General features: G+C 43.2%; 1 protein-coding gene and 1 pseudogene across 2 annotated transcripts; both read left to right on the top strand.

The window, feature by feature from the left end:
• Window positions 1-2,122: 2,122 nt before the first annotated feature.
• On the top strand, window positions 2,123-11,625 carry LOC119741684 (annotated as a pseudogene).
• A 1,975-nt stretch (window positions 11,626-13,600) lies between these two features.
• On the top strand, window positions 13,601-26,119 carry LOC119741683 (short-chain collagen C4-like). Of its 2 annotated transcripts, none has more exons than XM_038217530.1 (6): window positions 13,601-14,099; window positions 21,278-21,461; window positions 21,738-21,865; window positions 22,694-22,793; window positions 23,216-23,338; window positions 25,325-26,119. In XM_038217530.1, the coding sequence occupies exons 1-6, from the start codon at window positions 13,911-13,913 to the stop codon at window positions 25,813-25,815; spliced, it is 1,215 nt and encodes a 404-aa protein (XP_038073458.1). In that variant the 5' UTR covers window positions 13,601-13,910; the 3' UTR covers window positions 25,816-26,119. The 2 variants fall into 2 exon arrangements, with proteins under 2 accessions (XP_038073458.1, XP_038073459.1); XM_038217531.1 differs by having other exon boundaries at window positions 13,603-14,099; window positions 21,741-21,865.
• Window positions 26,120-27,262: the final 1,143 nt, after the last annotated feature.

Below are 27,262 nucleotides of genomic sequence, written 5' to 3'. Positions count from 1 at the left end.
ATTGAAGGCTTTGAAACTGTTACGGAATCAGCAATTAGGCTGATGCCGTGAGGAACCGAAGCTTGGTGATAAACAACGAGTCCACCATAATTATTGTCAAACACGTCGGCGTATTTAAGGAAAGTGACGTCACATTAAACGTCAACAATAGATAGGCCTACTTCATACGGAGCGTCGAAGTAAACCGACTTATAATCATTTAGCATTAAAACCGATCTGTGAAACTACCAATTACAAGGTTACCAGAACGATGAGAAAGTACAAAAACAATGATGTACAATGATAAAACTCCGGTTTATTTAACATATCTCCATGTACTGTTTTGGAAGCATTACCTATATGAGGCCACCCTCAGCTATAGTTGTGGTGTGATCATCCGGGAAAGGAAATTGTCAAATCTGGACGGGCATAATATGTATTTTGAGCAGTTGGAATTCTCATTACTCGCCGGCTTGAACTTTCTTCTGGTGACTCCCTGACGCTTCGCGACAATTGAACTCATGATAAATCACCCGACGGAAATACCAGGAGGAAACCACAATGGGGAGCCATGCACGCGCTCAGTTTATGCAGACAAAGGTTCGGGAATTGTACGAAGTTAACTAATTCACTTGGCGATCTTTCAAAAATGATTTCGGTAAAATTCGAGAAAAGCTTAAATAATTTAATCTGGCTTGGAGATTCTTAATGTATGAGTTATCGTTTAGGCCTCCAGGTAATAAATGTGCAGGGAAGAAAGAAATTAGGATGCTTACCCCAAGCATCCTTCCCTACGAAAAAGCTGCCGTACACTCTTCCACGTTTGTGATTGTCCGACGTGGAAACAAGAAAAAAATTCGGGCGTTTCACAATACAGTGCGCCATCAAGAGTTTGCCACGGAGAGTTCATCTTTCCCAGTGCATGGTGGGAGATGGTCGACAAATTTGCAGCGCGGGACATTGAAATTAGTTAGTTTTTCCGGTCCGTGGGAGGGATTCTGAACCAATTGCCGATGGTGACGAAGCGCCATCATACGCAGAGGCTTAGTTGTTCAATCAAAGATGATCTTCTATCGCGTGAGAAATGTCATGATTAAACTTCTCTGTTTTGTATTCAAATTCTTAGCAATGTATGGACTCATACTTTGGTTAAAAATGGTTGTTTACCAAAGACCTGCACATTTATATTAATGCATCTTATATACAATGTAGTGTATAGCATATTACGTAAAATGTGTTGCCTTGTCGGTCACTACAAGAGGAATACGCCACTTGACATGTTGTTGATTTCAGCAGCATCAAATATGTCGGCAACACGTCAAAACGATATTATTATACTCAATGAGTGGTATTTAGTATTGATCCAAATCATACTTTTTTCTCAATTTGATGAGAAATAATATGCATTAAAAGTTCATTCTTCAAAATATTTGTGAAAATTTTGAGGAATTTTTTTCCGAAAATTTCTTCTGAAATTTACATGGAAACAAGAAAATTAGGAATGTTCAGATCTTCACTCTATATTACCTGTAGTTACCAGGTAAGTTGCATCCCAACAAAAATAAAGTTACTAGACATTTGATATTTTATTGCCAATAAAAGAAGCAAATTTCAGGCAGTTTTCCAAAGTTGGCTGTTGGGCCCATAATACACAGAGGCGGGTAGTACCTGCAGAGCCCTAGGCTATTCATGCGGCCACATCAACTGCATTATAACAAGAAGGCAACACTAAACATGTACATGTATAGCTGCAACGTCAGCAGCAAATACAACACTGAACAACCTGGAAATAGGTTTCCCCAACTGTTTCTTTAGTAAACAAAACGCTCGAGGTACACCTCTTTACCATTTTGAAGGCCCTTGTGTAAAATTGAGCCCTGTATGCTTCTCGGTACTTCCTTCTTCCTGACATTAATGTGTCTTTATCCTTTTGAACTACTACACAATTTCGATGGTACTTCCCTCCGTGGCTTTATGTCATGTGGTTCAACCTTTTGCATCCTCTCGTCCCTTGTTTTGCTTCCGCAAAATCTGATTTGTATCTTCTTCAAGCTTCAAAGGAACGCACCAGATGATTAACCGCTTACAGAGGGGTTTTCGAAACCAAGGCTCGTTGCTGGATTCGGCTTTACATTCCTAATAATTAAGCAGCCTTTTATGTTCAAACCAAAAGGAAATTCCTTGAATTGTGGACTCAGATTTAAGATTTGATGTACCAGAAGCAGAACACGGACCTATTTTGAGCCGGAATCCAAAGTCAGAAGTGCTCACAAATCCCCTGGAGCCTGAGCCGGGAGGAAGCCAGTTATTGGAAAACCCCATAGTCTGTATGCCATCACTGACAAACTCACTAGGTATCTGGCAGTCAGAGTCCTGGGACCGAGCGGCAGTGCGGCATTCTTATTCTCAGTTACTGGACAACATGGCTCCCAATCACAAGCTTTCCGAGGTATCTGTCGATGGAGAATATCTCACGGGAAGAACTACCCGGCTAAGAACGGGAGGTTCTGGCTCTGGTTTTTGGTGGGAACGCTGCTGAATGTGTGCCTCATCGCGGCCTCGGTCGGCCTGACCGTGATGTACGTCCACACGGAGCTGCAGTCACTCAAGGTAGGCCTGTATTATGTTTCCGATGGCGTTTCAGAGTCGCATCGAAACAAAGTGTAAGATTTGAACTTTTATAAAAAGATGGACGTTCGAAACATTTTGGGCGACAACAGGCGCAATTCGCCGAAATATCGACTGTTTCAGTCGTTTGAAAGGACTCCATGTCTTGTCAACAGGATATCTATACACACAGTTTTTAAACTGTAAGAACTTTGAGGTTGGACAAGTCCGTAAATTCAGACGTACATCGCAGATACTTTAATGGGCTGCTGTTGGAAACACCATAAGTAGAGCACAATTATAGACCTGAGGTACCACCACCTTAATGACCTGGTAAATGAACATCATGTGGTCGGACGTGCGTTGGATTTCACGGAATTTCCCAACTGAAACCTGATTGGGGACTTCAGTCGCTCATCGTACTTTTTTGGTTCGGTAAGAAACTTGAACGCCAGTCTTAAACGAATGAAAGCCTGTAAGAGTCGTCGGTCATGCTTAACAATCTCGTGTGATAAAATGCACGCTTAGATAAACAGTTGGGAAAGTCAGTGATAACTTTGTTGATGACAAATCCGAATTATAGAGGTAATGGTAACCCTGGCATAGAAAAAGCATTAGCGGAGCACACTGGAGTACTTGAGATCCCAACATTGTGCGGGGGGACTAGTAACTATCTTTATTTTCTGGAGGGGTACTAAAAAAACTGTGGTAAAATAATGGGAGGGACGGGCAGGGGCACAGGCCTTGAGAGTAAGAGGCAGTGCCCCCATTCTCCCTCCGCTTCAAATAAGCCATTCCCAGGTGCTAAATGGGGTTGGTTCCAATATAATTGGAGGGATATTAATTTTCATCTCTAATGTGGATGAGAAGACGCATAGAGCGAAACACTCGACGAAGCTGCAGGAATCAATTCCGGCTTCTCTATTAAAGTCTATTGAAACAACCTTTGAACCTCCCTTCAGCCGCTGACTAATGTTATAAAACTATAGTCAAACCCACGGACGTGGAGCCATTTTGGCGTCGCGGGAGACCGCGGTCTCGGATCCTTTCAGGAGCAAACATTTCTCGGAGGCCGAGTAAAACTTGCTCTTATATACAAAAAATGTAGATGGTTGAACCAACTTAAATAAAAGTTGAATCGACTTTTTCCTCGCAGACGGTCTCGCAAATTGTAAGAAGTTAAAGTTTACGTTTGTTGAAGAGTCCAATACTGAAACTTAATTATGACCTTCCTCCATGATTCAGACCGTTTGTAATTTTATGGTAACACTCAACATTTTCATTTCAAATGACACCTTCACGTTTTATGGCATTATGATTTATTGTCAAAACTGTACAATCAGCCTTCGACTGTGTACTCCTTTTCACTACGTTTTCCAAATGCAACTGCCTCACCAAATGCCAATTTAACAGACCAACGGGAACATTTACAGACAGTTGCCATGGTGCACAATTATCATGTGCGTAAGTCGACGGGGGACAGGGGGAACCCACCAATGCTCTGTTGTTTCCATCATGTGTTTATAGCTCCATGCTTCCACCGAGGTTGAGCGTTACGGTGAGTTCGCTGCCCGCCACGTATAATTCAGTGTCGCGTTATAATTTCGGGGGCATGTTTTGGGATCAACAAAGGATCGATGCATTTCTTCAAATATCGCAATCTTTGAACCATGTTGGGTTGAAATAACGAAGAGTGCATAATAATATCCATTGGCGGTTGTTGGCTGTTTGGCCTTGCTTTATTAATTAGGGTTGAACCAACTTGAATAAAACAGTTAAATCGACTTTTTCCTCGCAGGTCTCGCAAATTGTAAGAAGTTCAAGTTTACGTTTGTTGAAGAGTCCAATACTGTACCTTCATAATGACCTTCCTCCATGATTCAGTTTGTAATGTTATGGTAACACACTCAACATTTTCATTGCAAATGCCACCTTCACGTTTTATTATGATTTATTGTCAAAACTGTACAATCAGCCTTCGCCTGTGTACTATACGGTAAGTCTTTCAACTCAGTTTTCCCACAAAATAATGCGACTGCCTCACAAAATGCCAATTTAACAGACCAACGAGAAAATTTACAGACAGTTATATATACATGCCATGGTACATAATATCGTGGGCGTCAATCAGTGGGGGACCGGGGACCCCCACCCCAACATTTTAAAGCGGGGAATATCGTTTTGTCCCCCCCCCCCCCACTTTTTCTTCCCGAATAAAAATTGTAGCCTACTATAATATTCTTTTGCTCAGAATAGCTGATTCAATGACTCCAAACTCGAAAATGATGTTTAAAAGATGATCTTTAAGTTGTTCAAACAATACAGTGGTTTTACTATCGTGGTCAGAAATTGCCTCAGATAGCGCCACAGAAATTGCTTTTCTATAACTGCTTGTCTTCTCAACTAAATCCCCATTTACATTTAACTCCCCACATTTTCAACCCCAACACAAATACGCCCTACCCGATCTATGATCGGGTAAATCAGCTTGTGTATAATACAGTCCCCAATACGCTAATTGGTATTTGCTACCTCGATTTCTGCCGCTGGATTCCATATTTAAGACCAATTTAAGACAAATGTACTAATTTAATTTAATCAATTTTTAAACAACAGTTGTTTTTTGTATAGTGTTCTAAATGTTCAAAAACACCTTCTCAGCTTGGTAGATTAATCTATAAGTGGTTTGGTATCGAACTCCGCATGCGCACGTCCAGATTAACCATATCACGTCCGCAATGCTTGCAGCATCTTTCTTGTTTTGAGTTCAGCCTGAATCTCCGAAAAGAGAAGGGGTTGCAATGTAGTTCACTCTGCCTACACTATCCTTTTCCTTTTCATTGCATGATATGAACAATATTGCAGATGGCCTGTTCAATTATCATTGCCTCCGTGAGGTGTGTATATTTAGCTATAGCTGTGGTGTGATGATCCGGGAAAGGAAATCGTCAAATCTGGACGGGCACAATATTTATTGTGAGCAGTTGGAATACTCATTACTCGCCGGCTTGAACTTTCTTCTGGTGACCCCCTGACGCTTCGCGACAATTGAACTCATGATAAATCATCCGACGGAAATGCCAGGAGGAAACCACAATGGGGAGCCATGCACGCGCTCAGTTTATGCGGGCAAAGGTTCGGGAATTGTTGCGAAGTTAACTAATTCACTTGGCGATCTTTCAAAAATGATTTCGGTAAAATTCGAGAAAAGCTTAAATAATTTAATCTGGCTTAGATATTCTTAATGTATGAGTTATCGTTTAGGCCTCCAGGTAATAAATGGGCAGGAAAGAAAGAAATTAGGATGCTTACCCCAAGCATCCTTCCCTACGAAAAAGCTGCCGTACACTCTTCCACGTTTGTGATTGTCCGACGTGGAAACAAGAAAATAATTCGGGCGTTTCACAATGCAGTGCGCCATCAAGAGTTTGCCACGGAGAGTTCATTTTTCCCAGTGCATGGTGGGAGATGGTCAACAAATTTGCAGCGCGGGACATTTGAAATTAGTTTGTGTTTCCGGTCCGTAGTTAAGCGTATGATTCGAGGATCTGTTTGCCTTTTTCTTTTCTTTTTATCAATATGGTGGGGTTTTTTGTAAGGCAGCAGTACGCTATGCCCCAATCTTTAACAAAATAGCTCAAGTTGTCTACTGATACTCGTTCAATTGGGCCGTGTTTTGTCGACCGTAAACTTGAAAAATGGACTCTCCGTGGCAAACTCTTGGTGGCGCACTGCATGCCAAATTCAAATGTCCCAAGTTATGTGGATACTCGTTTCTCGTATAAAATACCTGGCAAAGTCATTAAATACACCACTCAAATGAGGATGAGTTAACCGGTGTCAACAATAATTCCAATCCTCATGCGAAATGGGCAAGCCCCTGAAACTGGTGGGTGGTTTTTTTTTAACAGGACCAGATGCAAATTCACGAAGAGCGTTTGGCATGGTTGGAAGATGCCTCGTCGAAACAAGACGCCGGGAAGGAAGGCGTCCCAACTTGGAAGTATGCCCAGTTGCGAACGAGACGAGATCAAGAGCCTCAAGTGTCGTCTGGCCACAGCGGCCAACACAATGCAACGCTCCTTCCGGGCTACGGTGGGTAAAACTACAAATCATAATATCCATTAAATTTTCATCAAAAAATCCTCAAGAGCAATAAATCGGAAATAATTGGCATTTTACTTCATTGAAAAGTAGGCCTCGATAAGACACGATTATTAAAGACAGAAAAGTTCCCTTTTAGGGAAAAAGGTAAATGACACCATTACGGCGTCGATTATCCGAACACAATGCATTAACCACTGAGTCACGATACTGGCTCGAAATCTAAAACCTCTTATCTCCAAATACATTGCTTTATTCGACAGGACCAGGAAACGCAGGTGTTGTTTTCTGCCGGGACGGTCGTGATGGGAGAGACGGTAAGGATGGACATGACGGAGCCCAGGGCCCAGCGGGACCGGCCGGCCAGTCAGGAATCAAGGGCGAAAAGGTAAACATAGGGTCTGCTCTTTGCCGAAAAAAAACTACTGGAATTGACGCTTTTAGGTAAAATCTGCATTAGCCTTTTGGGTTTTTTTTAGATTATGGACACAATTGGAAGTCACTATTTGGAGTGGTAAATGTTGGGTAATAAACAAGGAGATTACGCACTCTTAAGTTAAAAGCGCCTTCGTATTGTGTCCAGCACACATAAAAAATGTTAATAACCCGGCAAAATTTGAAAAATCGTCTACAGTTCAATGTGCAGCACTAAGAGTACAAGATTATGTCATTATGTTGGTAGTTTCGTTAGTTGGAGTATAGAAAAATCGAAAAAGTGACCTGATAAAATGTAAACCAAATGAATTATTGAGTAAATCAGATGCGCAAAGATGTATAGGCCTACTATACACGGGACAGGATATCCTAACTTTATCAAGATTTTCTGTAAAAGTGTTAAAGATGATCTTAACGACACCGAAGTGTCAAGAGTGAGTCCAGGGAGGGATGGTTGGGCTGGATGACCATCCCCTTTCAGGTGCGGATCCAGGAATTTTCGCAGGGGGGGGGGGGGTCATCAGAATTTTGTTTTGAAATGTAGACAGGTTTTTTTCTCCGGACACTTGGCATCCGAAAATCAAAGGGGGGGGGGGGGAGGGGGGCTTGTGCCATATTTTCAATGGGTGCGCTGTTCAAATTTGACGATTATTAACACTATATTACAAAATATTTGACAAACACCCCTGACCAAGCTGGCTCTGTCCGCAGTTTGTGCACGGGCGGACATTATTACCAGTATATTTTTTTGGGGTGTCAGAGCAAGGGGGGGGGGGGGTCGGATTATTTTGAAGGGTTTTTTTTTAATTTTTTTTTTTTTGGACAGAGTTGGTTTTTTTTTTTTACTAACCCCCCCCCCCCCTTCGGAACTGCGCCTGCCTTTCCCTCTGACCGACCAATGTTGATTATTTACACAGTGGACAAATACATTTGTTTATGGTCGATCTAAAAGGAACCGTACCAGATGCTTAACCGCATTATAGAGGCACTTTTGACGCGTTGAACTCCTCATTCACCCCTACCCCTTTTTTAAAGTTTTAAACTTCAACAACACATCCCTGGCCCCCATTTTGGAAAATCCACGATCTAAAGAGTATTGTAGCATATAACTTGTTTTGATAAAAGAAAACCCGTAGTAGGCCTAACAAAGTTACCAACTTGAGTATACTTCCGATTAGGGATCTAAATTGATTTTGGCTTTCCAGTGATGATGTTAACTAATTCTAATTCGACCTTAACAGGGAGATCCTGGCATTGATACGGATCGAGGCTCATCAGAAGTGATGATGCACAGACGGGCCAAGCGAGCCCTCGGCGACGGTGATTCGTCTCTTACAGCAGGTGATGAGCTACAAACATTACAAGATTAATCCATCTGACACATTTCCATAGATTTTTTTTTTGTTTTACGAATGACCGCTTTATGAATGTGGGAACAATTTTTCCATGGTGGGCCAAATGAAAACCCCGCCCCTTTTTTTCTAATATGGTCGCCACACCCCCACAAAAGGGTATGTTCGAGATGGCTCCACATCTGGATTTTTTTTCTCATGAATATAAACATTTATGAGAAGTTTCATTCGTTCATAATGTGGGCACAATTTGCCCAAGGTGGGCATAATAATTACCCCCCCCCCAAAAAAAAGGGTACTTTTCTGGTGGCTCCACAACTAGAAAACACTTGTAACCTATATAATTATGTCTTTGTGAAGTTTCCTGCTTTTGTGACAAGTGGGAACAACCGATTTCACTGCGGGCATGATGAGTCTCCCCCTTTTTTAAATTGCTGCCACGCCCCTGAAAGGGTAAAGTTGCGATGGCTCCACATCTAAAACATTTTCTTGCATGAACATAAACATCTGTGCCAAGTTTCACACTTTTATGAAAAAGTGCACAGTTTCGTCACATATACGCTAGACTAAGACGGTAATGTGCAGTCATGGTGTTTGTCGTGCTGCATTGTGAGACGGTTTATGCTGCACAAATTCCCGTTCGTAGTGCAGTGTCCCCCGCGTTACAACGTACCGTGTACCTTTCATTGCACACTTTGGATCCTTCCGTAAAATGACCAGCAGATTTCATCCACTTTTATTGCAGTGTCCGTTCCGTGGGCCGCACTTGACACAAAACAGACTGTTGAAAACGCTTTCATCGCCAAAGACGCCTGAGGGTCTCACATTTTTCCTGGTCCCATCATTTTCATCTGTTTTGAGGCGTATTGTTGCAATACAATTATTCTATCCTTTTATTGCCTCTTACTGTTACAGAAAATCGGGAGTCAGGCGCACATGACGTGTATCCCACATTGAAGCCGTCGGGGGGCGAGACCTACGTCCGATGGGGGCGCACTACTTGTCTGAATGATACGAGCACGGATATCGTGTATGCAGGTGTGTAGCTTCTTTGTTCACCACAGGTGCAAATTACAGATTGTAAAAGCTTAATATTTTAACTTGATACTAAAGTAGACTATAGTCTTAAGCTTGAGATTCACACTACGCCAAAAATGTCGTCATTGCTCTCTAAATGTTAAATAATGCGAAACTGTTTTTGAGTGATTTTTCACTGCTTTGGAGTACAGTTTGTGCAACTTTTTGAGTGTTTTTTTTTTTTTTTACAATGGACCACCGTGAAAACCGTTCAAAAAGAGTTAAGGCAAAAAAAGTCTCCGGTTTCTGGTATGCGCACGCGTCGCCATAGCCATGCGCGTCGGCAAAATGAAAAAGTTGTTTTTCACTGTAAGATGACGCCTCAAAACCGCCAAACTCACTGGTTTGACTGGAATGCTGCTGCTACACAATTTTAACGTGTTTTTAGATGGGGTTGCGATCGAGTATAAGCTTTATGTGGCCTCTCTGGACTCCCATATATTTTACACCGAATTTTGTCTGGCACCATTTGCAGTCATTAGCCAATATTCTGAAGGAAAAAAGCGAAAAAAAAACGCGTCGCCGCACCACTTTGGGGGCAAGCTCCATACCAGAAACCGGAGACTTTTTTTGGGGGGGGGGCCTAATTAACTACCACTCTTTTTGTAGGGCCATAATTATATGGGGGACAAATTCGAGTGGGTTTTCAGTCTTTCACATGTAGAGAAGACTGCGCCTTCTTTCGCTAAAATATGGCTGATCAGACTCTGGTTACGCCACTGATAATGCATTCTTTTAAAAGCTTTATTTGATAAATATTGTCGTTTTTGTTCACAGGCATTGCCGCGGGTGCGCATTATAATAACAAGGGTGGTTCTGTTGATTTCTTCTGCCTCCCGTCTGACCCGGAGTGGTCGGCGTCTCACAAAGACGGGGTCAACTCCGGCTCCTTCCTGTACGGGATGGAGTACGAAGTTTCCGCTTTCGATCCCTTCTCCCACGAGAACGCCGAGTTCCTGCAAGACCGTGACGTCCCGTGCGCCGTGTGCCGCCTCGTGGACCGCGGGACCCAGCACCTGTTCCCGGCCAAGCTCGGCTGTCCTGAGAACTGGACGGAGGAGTACAGAGGCTTCCTCATGTCTGGATATCACGGCCATGAGCAGCGGTCCAAAGCCGTGTGCGTGGACGAGGCGCCCGAGGCGATCCCCGGCAGTAAGACCAGCCAGGACGGCGCGCTGCTCTACATCATTGAGGGGAAGTGTGGCTCCCTCCTGTGCCCCCCTTATGTCGAAGGGCGTGAAATAACATGCACAGTCTGTAGCATCTAGAAATCAATGCACGGTCTTTACACCGAACCCCGTCTTGAAAAAACTGTTTTGTATACAACGTTTTTTTTAAATAATACTCCATGCATTAACTTTTTCATTATAATTGGCGCTGGCTCCCATTTTACCACGAGTAGTAAGAAATGACTGTCCGTCGGTATAGGGGTTGATAGCTAATTATAGTTTATGTTTTGAGCGTTCCTTTGGTGAGAAGTAATGTTGTTTTATTAACCGAGCCCGTGGTTTGGTTCTTTCTGCAATAATAATAATAACTTCAGCCTATACCTGAACAGTCGGGTACCCCAAAGTCCCCAAATATACTGCCTTATAACGGTGTAAACAGGATTCAAGCTACAAGTACCAAAGCTTTGCTAGGTGAGGACCTCAGGAAGAATGTTTAGAAGCACCCTTAAAAAAATTACGTTTCCTTTAAACAGACTCAGACTTGAGTACCACTCCTTTTACAAATTCTTTGACATTTTCAGCATAACCTTTTGTCCAAATATTCATTTTTCAACCCGCAGTCAAAAGACAAATGCTTTTTTTGGTTGGTAGGTTTTATTTTTACTGCAACAGGTTTTATTTAAGTATCCTCGTCGGACTCAGCAAAGACCTCGACTACAGAACTCATCTACACTATCTCCGAGCAGAGGTGACTACGTTCCAGTGAATAGAGCTCTGATAATAATAATATTTTACCGGCAATGGGTCATTAGTGAGACTTTCCCTTAGATTTGTGCACAATTTTTTTCCAACTTAAATGTGCCCTAACCCAATATTCCCTTGTAATTTTTCCACGAATTTCGGTATGTTTACTAATTAGACCACGAGCAACAAATATAACCTAATTGCGACGGCAAAGTTTTACCTCTAAAGGGGGGGGGGGGAGTCTGTGCCATTAGGGAGACAGTTATGTGTCTCCCTAATTACGATAACTTGTCTCCCTATAATGGTACATTTAGGAATATACATGTATAACTTTCATTGCAAAGAATACCATTGAATTAAATACTCAGATGCATGAATTTCATTAAAGTGATCGTTATCCTTTGCTTTAAAGATACATGTAATGAAAGATACTTGAAAAAAGTAGGCGACCCAACTAGTGATGGGCTGGAAAGAGGTTTATTTATTGACTCCGGTTACGAGTACAGGGTTGATGGTCGGGATGCAAAAGCACTAGTGGTGTGTGTATATGATGTGTAGATCCAACAATCACGTGTGGGCGTGGTAGGTGTGTGGTTCTAAAAAGGAGGAATAAACACAAAGGGGAACTAAATTACTATGTGCACCGGCCAAGGAAACCCTTATCATGTCATTAAGATTAACAATATACATGTAAACTTATGAACTTATGTGTGCCCATGATCAGTCAAGCAATATGCACGTAGGCCTACATAACATGATTTACATGAACGAAATGGAGGAAAAGGGCCCAAATACTTATAAACATCGCCATACGTTGGTATAATAGCACAGGATTTATGGAAAGACCCTAAATATTCCCAGTAAAGTGCCCACAAAACATGTGTGTATAAGCACGCGTATGGCATGTATGGCATGACATGTAATTCCCATACGTTTAATAGGCGAATTTTTTTTTAAACGAAAAAAATTATACATTTTAAACAATGACATCATTTTGGCATCTTTGTCTTTTGCATCTAGCCCATATAAAGCTGGTAGGCCTATGTCATTTCCTGAGTCAAAGTGGCGGCCATTTAAAAAAAAAAAAGCTGGCGGCCATCTTGAAAAATAGCCCGTTCGGGCGGCCATTTTGGAGGGGAAAAAAGGGCCTCCTTTTTTCAAAAAGGCAGAAGCGTTAGAAGCACCAGATATTGTCCGTTAGTGTGCATAATCGTCGGTTTTGAACAGCGCCCCCATCGACGGATGGTTCAAGTCCCCCCCCCCCCCCCTAATTGATTGTACGGAGGCAAAGTGTCCGGGGGAAAAGACGTGTCTTCATTTCAGCACGAATATGCAAGTGCCTTTTTCAAAAAAAAATTACCCCCCCCCCCAATGAAAATGACCGTGCTACGCCACTTTACTATACAGAAAAGTTTAGTATCTGCAGAGCCTCATTCATGCTGCCACATCAACTCCACCAACGACAAAGCAACACCGGACAAGTATAGCTGCAGCGTCAGCAGCAAATGCAACAGAAACTTGGAAATACATTTCCAGATAAACTGATTTGGGTGTGGGGGCTAATGTTATGATGCTTGTAAAAAAAAAAAAAATAAGGGGAGGGGGGGAAATAATAAATGGATTGCTAAAGTTCCTAAGTTTATTCTCAAATTGCCATAGAATGCCAGGAGAAAGCATCGTAGATTTCGACCATTTCCAGGGGGGGCATGCCCCTGTACCCCTGGCAAGGCGTACCTTCAACACTCTGGCCCCCGCCCTATCATATCCCTCCTGCACCCGTTTCCTGAAAGCTAGATCCACCCCAAACAAAATGCTCAAGGTACACTACATTGCCATCTGCAATGTCCTTGTTTGAAATGAACTTTGTATCCATTACGGTACTTTCCCGTCTTGTTGACATTATTCTGTCTGTATCCTGTTGAACTATACGACACAATTTCAATATTGATACTTTTTTTCCGTGGCTTGCTGTCAAGTTGCTAAACCTTTCGCATCCTCGTGTTCCTTGTTTGCTTCCATAAAATCCGATTGGTTTCTTGTTCAAGCCTCAACAATAGGCATCACATTATGGTTGATGTAACCAGATGCATAACCGCTTACAGAGGGGTTTTCAAAGCCACGGCTTCCTTGCCGGTTTGGCTTCAGCTGTAGATTCAAAATATTTAGGCCTTTCATGTTCAAATCAGATGGAATTCCTCTAATTGTGGCCTCATAATTTTATTAAAGGATTGATGTACCAGAGGCAGAACACGGACCTATTTTGATTCGGAGTCCGATGTCAGAAGTATTCACAAACCTCCTGGAGCCTAAGCCGGGAGGAAGCCAATGATTGGAAAACCCCAAAGTCTGTTCGCCATCACTGACAAACTCACTAGGTATCTGCCAGTCAGAGTCCTGGGACCGAACGACGGTGCAGCATTCTTATTCTCAGTTACTAGACAACATGGCTCCCAATCACAAGCTTTCCGAGGCATCTGTCGATGAAGAATATCTCACGGGGAAGAACTACCCGGCTAAGGACGGGAGGTTCTGGCTCTGGTTTTTGGTGGGAACGCTGCTGAATGTGTGCATCATCGCGGCCTCAGTCGGCCTGACTGTGATGTACGTCCACACGGAGCTGCAGTCACTCAAGGTACGTTCCTATAACACCGATTTCAGACTGGAGTAACGGCGTCTCACCGAAACAAAATGTTTCTGAGATTCGAATTAGAAAGATTGACGTTCGAAGCAGTAATTGGCGACAACATGCGCAATTTTTCAAAAGATCGACCTTTTCAGTCATTATTTTGGAACGACTCCGCAGTCTTTCAACAGGAAAATAAGTTCAAATGTTTAAAACTGAGGCTTATCTAAATTTAATTTGGTCTTGAATGACTACAACTTTTGGTTGAATTTAACATAAATTACAACCCAAGCAATTGGTTATAGAACAACCCAAGTTTGGGTAGTTCCAGTTTTCACCCTTTCTTTGGTAAAATTAACCCAGGCAATTTTTCAGTGTAGTATAATTATGTAACTCGTATCTTTATTTTCTGGAAGGGCACTCAAAGATCATTTTGGTCTCTGATTCTACAAGTACATTACGTTCTTTTTTTTTTTAATCCGAGTTCGAAAAGATGAGACAAGGGGAGGGGTAGGGGCACAGGCCTTGAGAGTAAGGGGCGGTGCCCCCATCCTCCTTCCACTTTAATTTTAATATCCATTCGCAGGGGATAAAGGGGGTCTCGATACAATTGGAGGGATATTCATATTAAGATATGAATTTGCGTCGGGGTGATGTAAATCAAATTAGGTTTTGCCCTTCAACCGTCCTGGATCCGCCATTGAGTAAAAGTGATAAAAAGTCACTCGGGTGGGACTCGAACCCACGATCTCCTGATTTTTAATACATATACCTCTTACCACTGTGGTGCATTAAATTATTATTTTTTTTACCCAGAAGGTTTATAAAACGCAAAAAGTTATACTTGTTCAAAATACACCCTGTTATCGGTTGCACATTATATTTTAACTGTAAACTTTTACTATGAAAGACATGAGGGGCGACGGAACCGGGGTGGGACACTTTCCCCTCAGATTTTTACAGGCCAACAAAAGTGCCCCTCTCGCGGTCTTAAATGTGCCCCCTCGAGATGAAAACAAACCTGCCCCTTAAACGTATAGGCCTACACATGAAAGCATTATGATCGCGCTTCAAAATTGTCTCCTCTCTAGTAATGCAAAAGTCCCCTTTAAAAACACAATACCCCTCACGCATTAACACGATTGTGAACCTTCTCGATCGAAGATGGAAAACTAGCCCTCGAAAGCACAAATACCCCCCTCGCAATGATAAAATTGTGCCCCTCTCGCGATGGGAAATTGGCCATCAAAAACAATAGTGCTCCTCTCGTGATGACTTTTTATATCCAGATGGAAAACTGCCCCGCCAGCACAATTAGTGCCCCGCTCTCAACATTCAAACTGTGCCCCTCTCAAGATGGAAAACTGATCTGTAATTAAATAATTATATTGTGCTTCTCACGCGAATAAAATGGTCACTAAACTGGCCATCAAAAGTAACACTGCCCCTCTCACGATAAAAAATGGTCCCTTTACGTAGGCCTAACTAGTCAAATTCAGAGAGGTTACTGTCGGGGGTGTGCTGGAGGCCGAAGGGCTTTCTCAAGTAAAAATTACCTTATTTCAAAACAATACGGCTATATTATGACTATTTCAGGAATAGGCATATACACTGTAATTTTGTGAGTAAGTGAATTAAGATTTTTAATTTTTTAACGCAAACATAAAAGTGTATATCAATGTTTTTAGTAAATTTGTTCCGGGTAACTTGTAGTCCTTGCAATGTGAACGAAACCAGATTCACAATGCAAGTGCCCCTCTTTGGTGATGCCCCTCCCCCCCCCCCCCCGTGTTAAAAGCGTTCCGCCGCCGCTGAAAACACTTGTTGTACTCCGAGTAAAGGGGGATTTACCAAACTTCAGTTCGCCTCCAGTTAGCTTGGTCTTCAGGAGAATTTAAAAATTGTCCCCCTATGTTACATGTGGTTACCAGGAAAGTTGCATCCAAAACAGAAATAAGGTTACTAGACATTCAAATTTCAAAGCCAGAAAAAGCAAATTTTGAGGCATTTTGCCACAGGTGGCTAATTGGTGACGTGCACGAGTACCCTTCAACGGCCAGAAAAGGAGATTTGGGGGAGACCTAGACAGGTTCCCTGTTCATCCACTGCGTAATTCGAACGATCCAAAGTGTTGGGGGGCAGTGATTAGTCTGGGAGACCATCGCAAGTTTAATTCGAACCAGTACAGTACGCACACGCAGTGTTCTGTCCAATTAGGGGCTCTCAAAAGTGGTAAAAACGCGCCCTCTTTGTTGGCGCACAGAGCCTGTGGACTATCAAATATCCTCTTGCACAGCAAGGGGCTATGATTTGCGAGCTGATTCGGCGATTAATTATGCAAAACAAGACTTTGTCAAGATTCTGACTATTCAGCGGGCGCCTTCTATCTTTGGTAACCCGTTGTTGTATTACAAAACATGTCAGCCATATTGAACAATCAACAACTTGGTCCATATTTCTGATCGAAATTGACGTCACAGTTTCTAAAGTCGACTCAGATTGGCTGACGCGCGGGGTTGCATAACTTTTGCACGTCAGGATATATCAGACGTTCGATCGTGGCTCTGCACACGTGAATGTCTGATCCTCAGACTACAGGTGGCTGTGGGGCCCATATATACAGAAGCAGTCTAGTATCTGCAGAGCCCCATTTATGCTGCCACATCAACTCCACCAACAACAAAGCAACACGGGATAGGTATAGCTGCAGCAAATACAACAGAAACTTGGAAATACATTTCCCCAAAAAACTGATTTGGGTGTGGGGGCTAATGTTATGATGATTGTAAAAAAAAAAAAAAAAAAAAGAGGAGGCAAAAATAATCAATGGAATGCTAAAGTTCCTCAGTTTATTCTCAAATTGCCATAGAATGCCAGGAAAAAGCATCGTAGATTTCGACCATTTCCAGGGGGCATGCCCCTGTACCCCTGGCAAGGCGTACCTTCAACACTCCCCCCGCCCTATCATATCCCTCCTGCACCCGTTTCCTGAAAGCTAGATCCACCCCAAACAAAATGCTCAAGGTACACCACATTGCCATCTGCAATGTGCCAATGTCCTTGGTTGAAATGAACTTTGTATCCATTACGGTACTTTCCCGTCTTGTTGACATTATTCTGTCTGTATCCTGTTGAACTACACGACACAATTTCAACTGATACTTTCTTCCGTGACTTGTTGTCAAGTTGCCAGACAAGCTTCCATAAAATCCGATTGGTATCTTCTTCGAGCCTCAACAAATAGGCATCACATTATGGTTGATCTAAAAGGAACCGCACCAGATGCATAACCGTTTACAGAGGGATTTTCAAAGCAATGAGCAAACAATTACTCTCCTGTCTGTATCTGTTAGCCTTGACCAAGGCTATCAGCTTGTTCCCATACGAGCTTGTTCCCGCTACCGCACACAGCGCGCGCCATGACACACTAGTCTTTTTATTCTATACAAGCTGATTTACCCGATCATAGATCGGGTATATAGGGCGTAGTGTTGGGGATGAAAATGTGGGCAGTTAAATGTAAATGGGGGATCATTGAGGAGACATGGAGTTACAGAAAAGCTATTTTTGTGGTGTGATCTGAGGCAATTTCTGACCACTGAAACCAATTTGAGCAAAAGATCATCTTTTAAACATCATTTTCGAGCTTGGGGTAATTGAATCAGCTATCACGGTATTCTGAGCAATAGAATCATTATAGTAGCCTACAATTTTTATTCGGGGAAGAAAAAGTGGGGGGGGATGTTCCCCACCGATTTACGCACATGATAATTATGTATACCCTGATAACTGTCTGTAAATGTTCCCTTTGGTCTGTTAAATTGGCATTTTGTGAGGCAGTCGCATTGCCGGAAGAACGTAGTGAAAAGGTTACCGTAGTACACAGGCGAAGGCTGATTGTAGAGTTTTGACACTAAATCATAATGTAATCAAACGTGAAGTTGTCATTTGCAATGAAAATGTTGAGTGTTACCATAAAATTACAAACGGTGTGAATGATGGAGGAAGGTCATAATTAAGTTTCAGTACACTCTAAAAACAACTTAGTCAAAATATTGACTGGTTTTCCTAGTTATTGAAAATTGACTAGGAATTTAGTTAAACATGCAAAGTTTCATACTATGACTAGAAAAAGTTGTTGGGTTCGACTCCAAATTCAGTTATTGGCATAACTTTTTTTCCCAAGTCAATAATACTGACTGGAAAAATCTAGTCAGATTGACTGATTTTCAGTTGCACCCAGCTGACCCTGAATGGCTAGTCAAATTTAACTGGTTTCTAGTCAAATCTGACTAATGCTTTTTCAGAGTGTATTGGACTCTTCAACAAACGTAAACTTGAACTTCTTACAATTTGCGAGACCGTCTGCGAGGAAAAAGTCGATTCAACTTTTATTCAAGTTGGTCAACCATCTATATAAGAGCAAGTTTTACTCGGCCTCCGAGAAATGTTCGCTCCTGAAAGGTTCCGAGACCGCGGTCTCCCGCGACGCCAAAATGGCTCCACGTCCATAGAAAAATACGGAGAATTTCTTCCGCCAAATCAAGCACTTCAGGTCGTCCTAATTTTTCCGTACGGACCGGCGATCGGTTTTGTCGATTTTTTTGTGACTGCGTTAAAGATCGCAATATTTGAAACAATGCATCGACCCTTCGTTGATCCCAAACAGGCCCCCGAAATTATAACGCGACACTGACTGTGACGTGGCGGGCCGGGCAGCGAACTCACAACGCTCAGCCTTAGTGGAAGCATAGAGCTCGTGGAAGCATGGAGCTGTAAACACATTATGGAAGCAACAGGGGTGCGTTTTGGCGGTCTTAACCAATAATTGGTTCGGTGGTTTCTTGTCGGTGAATTTCTTCAGCAATTTTAATTGCGTTAAAATTACGCATGATCATGTAGTACTCAAATCCCCAAAACAATTAACCAAAGAGAAACCACCGAACCAATTCTTGGTTATGACCACCAAAACGCACCCCTGCACTCTATCACGCGACGTCACATGCTTGTGCTGCAAATACCGAGCACCGTAGACTCAACCTCGTCTCAAGGGTGTAGAGCAGGCTGCAGTACGCGTTGCCAGTGACGGTTTTACGCATAGCCGGGAAGTACCACGCAGTGTAGGCTTTCGATTGGTCAGACCGCGCTAGGCATACTAATGTGTAGTCCTTCTGAGTATTCGTTGCACTCGGCGCAGGGGCGGCAAGCGAAGCACACGAAAGAATAGGGACACTTGGTGGCCACGCACCATGGACAAAATATATTTTACCAAGGTCACCCCATACTAACATTTGGTGAACACTTTTGCAGAACGGCCGAGTAGAACACGTAAACGCAACCCCTAATTCGAAGCCGCTGACCTCGCACAGTCTAGACACGCAGAAAAGCCAGCACAGGGGGCGGCCAGGCAGTCAACGTGAAAGCGCACACGACGGCAAATGCCTGCGCAAAACGCAGTCACGAAAAATCGACGAAACGGATCGCCGGTCCGTACGGGAAAATCAGGACGACCCGAAGTGTCCGACCCGGCGGAAGACACCCTCCGCATTTTTCCACGGACGTGGAGCGATTTTGGCGCCGCGGGAGCCCGCGGTCTCGGATCCTTTCATGAGCAAACATCGTCTCGGAGGCCGAGTTAAACTCTCTCTTATATATATAGATCTATGGTTGTACTACATGTATACCGTTAGCCTCAACGACCCTTGCGTGTGCTTTGTGTGCATGTACGTACACACCACATACACTTCCGCAAACAGCCGTACATTAAGTCGAGGCGGAGGACCTCGACTTACTGTACGGCTGTTTGCGGAAGTGTGTGTGTGGCGCACGTACATGCACACAACGTACACGCAAGGGTCGTTGAGGCTAACGGCATAGTACAACTAGTGTGTCGCGACGCGCGCAGTGTGTGCGGTAGCGGGAACAAGCTCCCATGGGAACAAGCTGATAGCCTTGGTCAAGGCTAGTATCCTGTTGAACTATATACGATACAATTTCAGTTGATACTTTTCTTCCGTGACTTGTTGTCAAGTTGCCAAACGTTTTGCTTCCATAAAATCCGATTGGTATCTTCTTCGAGCCTCAACAAATAGGCATCACATTATGGTTGATCTAAAAGGAACTGCACCAGATGCATAATCGCTTACAGAGGGGTTGTCAAAGCAATAATGAGAAAACAATTACTCTCCTTGCAAAGATGGCCTCAAAAAGAATGGATTGCTGAAGGAGAGTGCGTTTTCTTCTAGCCGGATAGAATTTGTTGTAGAATCATATATTTTTTCTCTTGGTCCGCCATCTTGAATGACCGAATTACATTTGTCAGAAAACCGGCATTTAGAGCAACTGCCGCACTTAACTTCTGCCGCTTTTTTGCCGAATGCAATTAATTGAATTCGACAGGGCAGAGTTCGACGTTTAGAGCGGGCCTATAAGGCCTGTTTCAGATGTCGTGCTTATGCCTGTCGAATAGAAATAAAATTGATTTTTTTTTATTCGACACGGCCCAAGCACGACGTTTAAAACCAATTATTGATTTCGGCTCGGCAAAAGACTTTAGCTCGACAGGGTCTGCCGTGCATATCAATTTAGTACGGCAGTGGCACGGCGCGGTTTCCAACATCGTGCTTCTGCCGTGTCGAATACAATTCAATTCCGACCAACTTCGAATTGAAATTGTATTCGACACGGCAGTAGCATGACGTTTGAAACCGCGCCGTGCTACTTCTACCGTGGACATCGTTTATAATCAGGAATGCGCATGCTCGCAACGAGTGTACGAGTATAAAAGAAATAATCAACTAACAAACGCATCAACAAAAAATGTTCAAGAATCATAGGGATGTGCCTTATTAAACCCATCCGCCGAGCTCGCGAATACAAGTTTAATATACCCTCAAAATACTCAATATTAGATAGTTCTGAGAGCCATGAAATTGGGGAATTGAAGAGATATGGCAATGAACCTCTGGCCCGGACTTCCAATTCTGAGCATTTTGGATGCAATTGCATTGTTGTGACTGTTTGTCCGCCATGTTGGATTTATTAAAATTCGACTGGGCGTTTGTAATTTAGTTCGACGTTTGAAACCATTGCCGCGCTAATGCCGTGCTACGTCGCGCTAAATTCAATTTTATTCGACGCGGCATAAGCACGACGTATGAAACAGGCCTAACTTTTTGTTTAAACAGGACCAGATGCAAATTCACGAAGAGCGTTTGGCATGGTTGGAAAGTGACTCGTCGAAACAAGACGCCGGGGGAAAGGACGTCCCAACTTGGAAGTATGCCCAGTTGCGAACGAGACGAGATCGGCAGCCTCAAGTGTCGTCTGGCCGCAGCGGCCAACGAAATGAAACGCACCTTCCGGGTTACGGTGGGTAAAACTCTTAATCATAAATCCATTACTTTTTAATCAAAACAATCCTCAAGATATACATCGGGAATAATTTGCTCGATTAGATAGACACAACTATTAAAAACAGAAAATTTCCCTTGGGGAAAAAAAGGAAAAATGACACAGGTGTTGTACCTATACGGCGCGGCGTCCATTATATCCAACACACTTTGCATTAACTACGTTTCCATGATGTCGCTTTGATCTTGGCCCGAAGTCTAAACCTCATCTCAAAATACAGAGTTGCTTATTCAGCAGGACCAAGAAATGCAGGTGCTGCTTTATGCCGGGACGGTCGTGATGGGAGAGACGGTAAGGATGGACAGGACGGGGCCCAGGGCCCAGCGGGACCGGCCGGCCCAACAGGAATCAAGGGCGAAAAGGTAAAAATAAAGTCTGCTTTTTGCTTGAAAAAAAAAAACCCTGCTGAAACACTGCATCAGCCCTTTTGAAATTATGAACACAACAGGAGGGCGCTATTTGGAGTGTATTCGTATAAATAGCACCTTCCTATTTTGCCCACAATACCTCAAAAAAGCCTAAATAATCCGGCAAAGTTTGGGAAAGAAAACGACTACAGTTCAAAATGCAACATTAGGTACAAGATATGTCATTTTGTTTGTAGGTTGGTTAGTTGGTTTTTATTACACGTATAAAGGATATGCGAACAGTTTAATACCTGCTCGTTGGAACCAAATATATTATTAAAATAAATCCATTGCGGAAAGATGTACCATAATGACGCACACCATATCTTATCCTCGTCAAAGTTTCCTGTCAAAGTGTTAAAGATTATCTAAACGACGCCCAAGTGTCCAGAGGGGTCCAGGGGGAGGGGTGTTTGTTGTGGATGACCATACCCTTTCCCTCCGACCGAACGATGTTGATTATCTACATTGTGGAAAAGATTTTTTTTTAATAGCTCCCCGAATAACTTCATCACTCAATATTGCAAATCTTGACTTATCATCTTAGGCAGTTGGTCTTTTGATGCGTTGATTGCAACTCCCCATTCACACCCCCTTATTTTTTGGAAGTTTTGGACTTCAACACCCCTTCCCAAGAAACCCCACTTTGGAAAATCCTCGGTTCGTCTATATCTTTTATTAATCAAAAACCGAATACCAACTCAAAATACTTCCGATTAGTGAAACAAATTGATTTAAGCTTTCCAGTGATGATGTTAACTAATTCTAATTCGACCTTAACAGGGAGATCCTGGCATTGATACGGATCGAGGCTCATCAGAAATGATGTTGCACAGACGGGCCAAGCGAGATCTAGGCGACGGCAATTCATCACATACAGCCGGTAATGAGCTACAAAGGTTTTACAAGATTAATAAATCAGACACATTTTATAGATTTTTTCACGAATGGCCGATAGATTGGAAACGCGCAGTCACTGTGTATGTTGTGCTGCATTGCGAGACTGTTTATGCTGCATCAATTTCCATCCGTAGTGCATGAAGTGTCCCGCATTGCAATGTACCGTAAATCTTCATTGCACACTTCCGATCTGTCCGCAAAAACAAGACCAGTATTAAAGCGGATTAATTCACAATGTATCCGTTCCGTTGTGAGCACTGGACACAAAACAGACTAAAAGCTTTCATCGAAAGGCACCTGGAGACCTCAAGTTTTTTGCTGGTCCCATCATCTGATCTGTTTCCTGTGGCATATTACGATACAATTATTAGATCCTTTTATCAATATTGCCCCTTACTGTGACAGAAAATCGGGAGTCGGGCGCGCATGACGTGTATCCCACCTTGAGGCCGTCTGGGGGAGAGACGTACGTCCGATGGGGGCGCACTACTTGCCCAAGTGATATAAACACGGAGCTCGTTTATGCAGGTATGTACAAAATGTAGGTTCTTTGTTCACAGGTGAAGGTAGAAGCGGTAGTGGATACTTATTACTTGAAGGTTTCTAGTAGTTATGCACATTTCTATCTTCATATGGATATACCTTGGGGCGCTGTGGTCCAACGTTACGGTGTTCGACTCACGCGCCGTGATACGTGGGTTCGAACCCTGACGGGGAACATGGTCACTGTGTTCCTGGGCAAGGCACTTTACTACTATTGCCTCTCTTCACCTAGGAGTAAATGTGTACTTGGGAAGGTAGGGCCCAAATTGCGCTGATCTCGAGCTGCTGCAGATGATGGTCTCATTCCTGATGAACAGGGATAACTTTGTCAAGCGCTTTGAAACCTTGGGCATAAAGCCTATATAAGCGCCACATTATGGTACCTTGCGAACCCATGTGACCCTCGCATTTAACTTGGAGAAGATGAGAATGCTTTGTACATGGCCAAAGTCTAGTAGTCTTGGCTTGAAACCGCATTCAGAGTGATTACTCTGACCCTTTGAGCTACCGGATATGGTCCCCTGTAGCGGAGCCCTCTACCGCTGGTTGCGTTAGGGCACGGATCTTAAGGTTACAGACCAGTAAATAGACTGCCATATATACCTCAGTGCTAATACGAGCACTTCCAAAAATTATTAAAAATACTTACGACTCTCCAAGTTGGTTAAGACACAAATCACATTAAAGATAATTTCATCATCTTTCATTTTCTGTTCAATTTTTGTTCCATTCTCTCATGACTTTTGGGAGAAAAATCCACCCAAAGATGATCACCTCTAATAGCAGTTCTGAAGCCCATTACCATTTTGCAAATGGACGCCTACGCTCCATTGCAAAATAGATACATTTTAGGTCCCCTAATTTCATCCAAATTTCACACAAATACGAGCTCGCAATCCTCTGCACGGCTTCCACCCTTCTTTCAAATCCTCAAGTACACGACCCTCAAAATGCCCCAATACCGGAGAATGTGAGGGCATGCAAAGCGTTATTTGGCCGGCGTGTACTCTTTTAGAGAAGGATGAACGACTCTGCCAAAATCTTGGTTAGATGAGTGATAAACGGCCCGTACAGGTGGGAATACCATGAATACAATAACCCAGACAGCTTAGCGCTTCACTGCACGCAGTGGCTATCAATTTTGCAGGGATCTGTGCTCGAGTTGATGTTGACTCATTTCAACCAAGCTAAATATAATTTGAATATTCCTGAGCCTATATTTTTTTACCTTTATTATTAAATTTTTATTAAATGATAACGTTTACGCCGAGTACCACATCTTTATTTATCGTGTACAATTCGGGCGATTCACAATGCAGTGCGCCACCAAGAGTATGCCATGGAGAGTCAACTTTTCAAGTTTACGGTCGACAGAATATGGCCCATTTGAATGAGTGTCAGTAGACACTTGAGTTAATTTGTTATAGATTGGAGCATAGCGTTCTGCCGCCTTACCAAAAATCACCATATTGATACAAAGAAAAGAAAAGAGCAAACATATACTCGAATCATACACTTACGAAACTACTGACCGGAAAAAAACGAACAATTTCAAATGTCCCGCGCTTCGAATTTGTCGACCATCTCCCGGCCAATGCACTGGGAAAAATGAACTCTCCGTGGCTAACTATTGGTGGCGCTCTGCATTGTGAATCGCCCGAATTGACCAAAACATTCGTATTCCAATGATGGTCATTATGGTTTGCTAACCGCCATGTTTGTTTACAAAGTGATTTCACGAACAATTTTTTGGTCAGGCGTTTTCACGGTGCACTGGAAATTGGAAACATGTTTCACGTCATGACTGTGACTTCAGAAACGTGTTCCAGGTCAAGTGCCGCCAAAAACGCCGCCTCGTTTTAGGGCCATGGCATCATTGCGCCCTCATGCGCTAAAAAAGGGACCGTTCTGGTTACGCCACTGAAAACGCGTACTTTGAATCTGTTGTTTCTTCTTTTTGTTTGTGCTTAGGTATTGCCGCAGGCGCGCATTATAGTCACAAGGGAGGTTCTGTTGATTTCTTCTGCCTTCCGTCTGAACCGGAGTGGTCGGCCTCTCACAACGACGGGCTCAACTCCAACTCCTTCCTGTACGGGATGGAGTACGAAGTTTCCGCTTTCGATCCCTTCTCCCACGAGAACGCGGAGTTCCTGCACAACCGTGACGTCCCGTGCGCCGTGTGCCGTCTCACGGACCGCGGGACCCAGCACCTCTTCCCGGCCAAGCTCGGCTGCCCGGAGAACTGGACAGAGGAATACAGAGGCTTCCTTATGTCCGGACACCACGGCCACGAGCAGCGATCCAAAGCCATGTGCGTGGACGAGGCGCCCGAGGCGATCCCCGGCAGTCAGACCAACCAGGACGGCGCGCTGCTCTACATCATTGAGGGGCGTTGTGGCTCCCTCCTGTGCCCCCCTTATGTCGAAGGGCGTGAAATAACATGCACAGTCTGTAGCATCTAGAAATCAATGCACGGTCTTTGTACCCAATCCCGTCTTGAAATCACTTTGGTACAAGAGGGCGTCAGTATACAAGTTACTACATTATATAACCTTTTTCATATAGATTTGGCGCTGGTTCCCATTTAACCACGAGTCTCTTAAATTAAAGGGACCTTGCGTAGATTTTTTTCTTAGAGCATAGTTTGTGCAACATTCTACTCCTTGTAAATGTATGAAAATTATTATTTTGATATCCTTCTTTGGTCAATTTTATTGAAATGTACACTTCTGTAAATATTTAAAATTGTCCATACTTTTCTGGACAACTGAGGGTGCTGTCGCTTGGTGACATTTCAGGAAGACACTGTTCAATTTTGGGGTTTCCTGTTCAAATTGTGAGCCAAAAATGTGCTTATTGAAAACATTCGTGAGAAAGGTTTGCGCATTGGCTTAATACTGCCATGTACTGACACAACAACAAATAACTAAAGAAAAGAAAATTTACGACAGCAAAATATCAAGCATTCTAGCAACCTTATGTGCTGAAATAGCTGTAAGATTTCTGCCCGAAATGATATCACAATTGCTCATGTATATGGAAATTCGCATTAGCATAAAAGCCAATAAGACACCAAAATACCCTTGGAAATGGGAAAACGAAAATTGATAATAAGGTTGAATGGGACACGAAGGTCATTTTAAGATTTGCATCAAAAATATACATTGCATGGGCCCTTTATGGCTAGCGCTTTTTTATTACAGTAGAGAAAAATGACGTCAGTAGGAGTGCAGTATAATAGTTAATGATATTTTGTTATGAGCGGTCCTTTATAGTTATTCTTATTGTAAATGATTTCTAGTAATGAAACCAAGGATTCCACTAAAGCACTCTAGGCACTGCAGCTCGCAAACATCAAGAAACGTAGGGAGAGAAATATGAGAAGAAATTACAGTATAAGGGGGAGGAAAACCCCAGATTCTAGGGGAAAACCCACGGAATAGGGACTGGCAACCCAATCCACATGTGGACCATGACAGGAATCGAACCCAGGCCACAGCGATGCATGGAAGCCGGGGAAACAACCGCTCTGCCATCCCGACCCCCCTACGTCAACCTGACTCCCAAGTGAGACATCCTGGGGTATTTCTGAGTCAAGCCAGCGGTGCGGTTCTTTCCGCAATGGAAACTAACTTTGACGATTTTATCTAGTGAATCTACACCTGAGTCGTGGTCGAGTCCCTTTAAGAGTCCCCAAATACACTGCAATGCGATGCTGCATGGCAGGAATGTGAAGCCCATTTACAGGCGCGCGGATCCGGGGGGGGTGTTTGGGGGTCAAACCCCCCCCCCCCAACTCTGTCAAAAAAATTGTTTTTCCATAGAAGTTCATAAAAAAATAATGCTACCCCCCCCCCCCCCCCACACACACACACACCCACCCACCCAGACACACACACCCCCGCTCTG

Source organism: Patiria miniata, unplaced genomic scaffold, assembly GCF_015706575.1.
Source record: "Patiria miniata isolate m_02_andy unplaced genomic scaffold, ASM1570657v1 HiC_scaffold_5, whole genome shotgun sequence".
NCBI lineage: Eukaryota > Metazoa > Echinodermata > Asteroidea > Valvatida > Asterinidae > Patiria > Patiria miniata.
The sequence above is the reverse complement of the archived record's forward strand: the minus strand, read 5'-3'. Positions and strand labels throughout refer to the sequence as shown.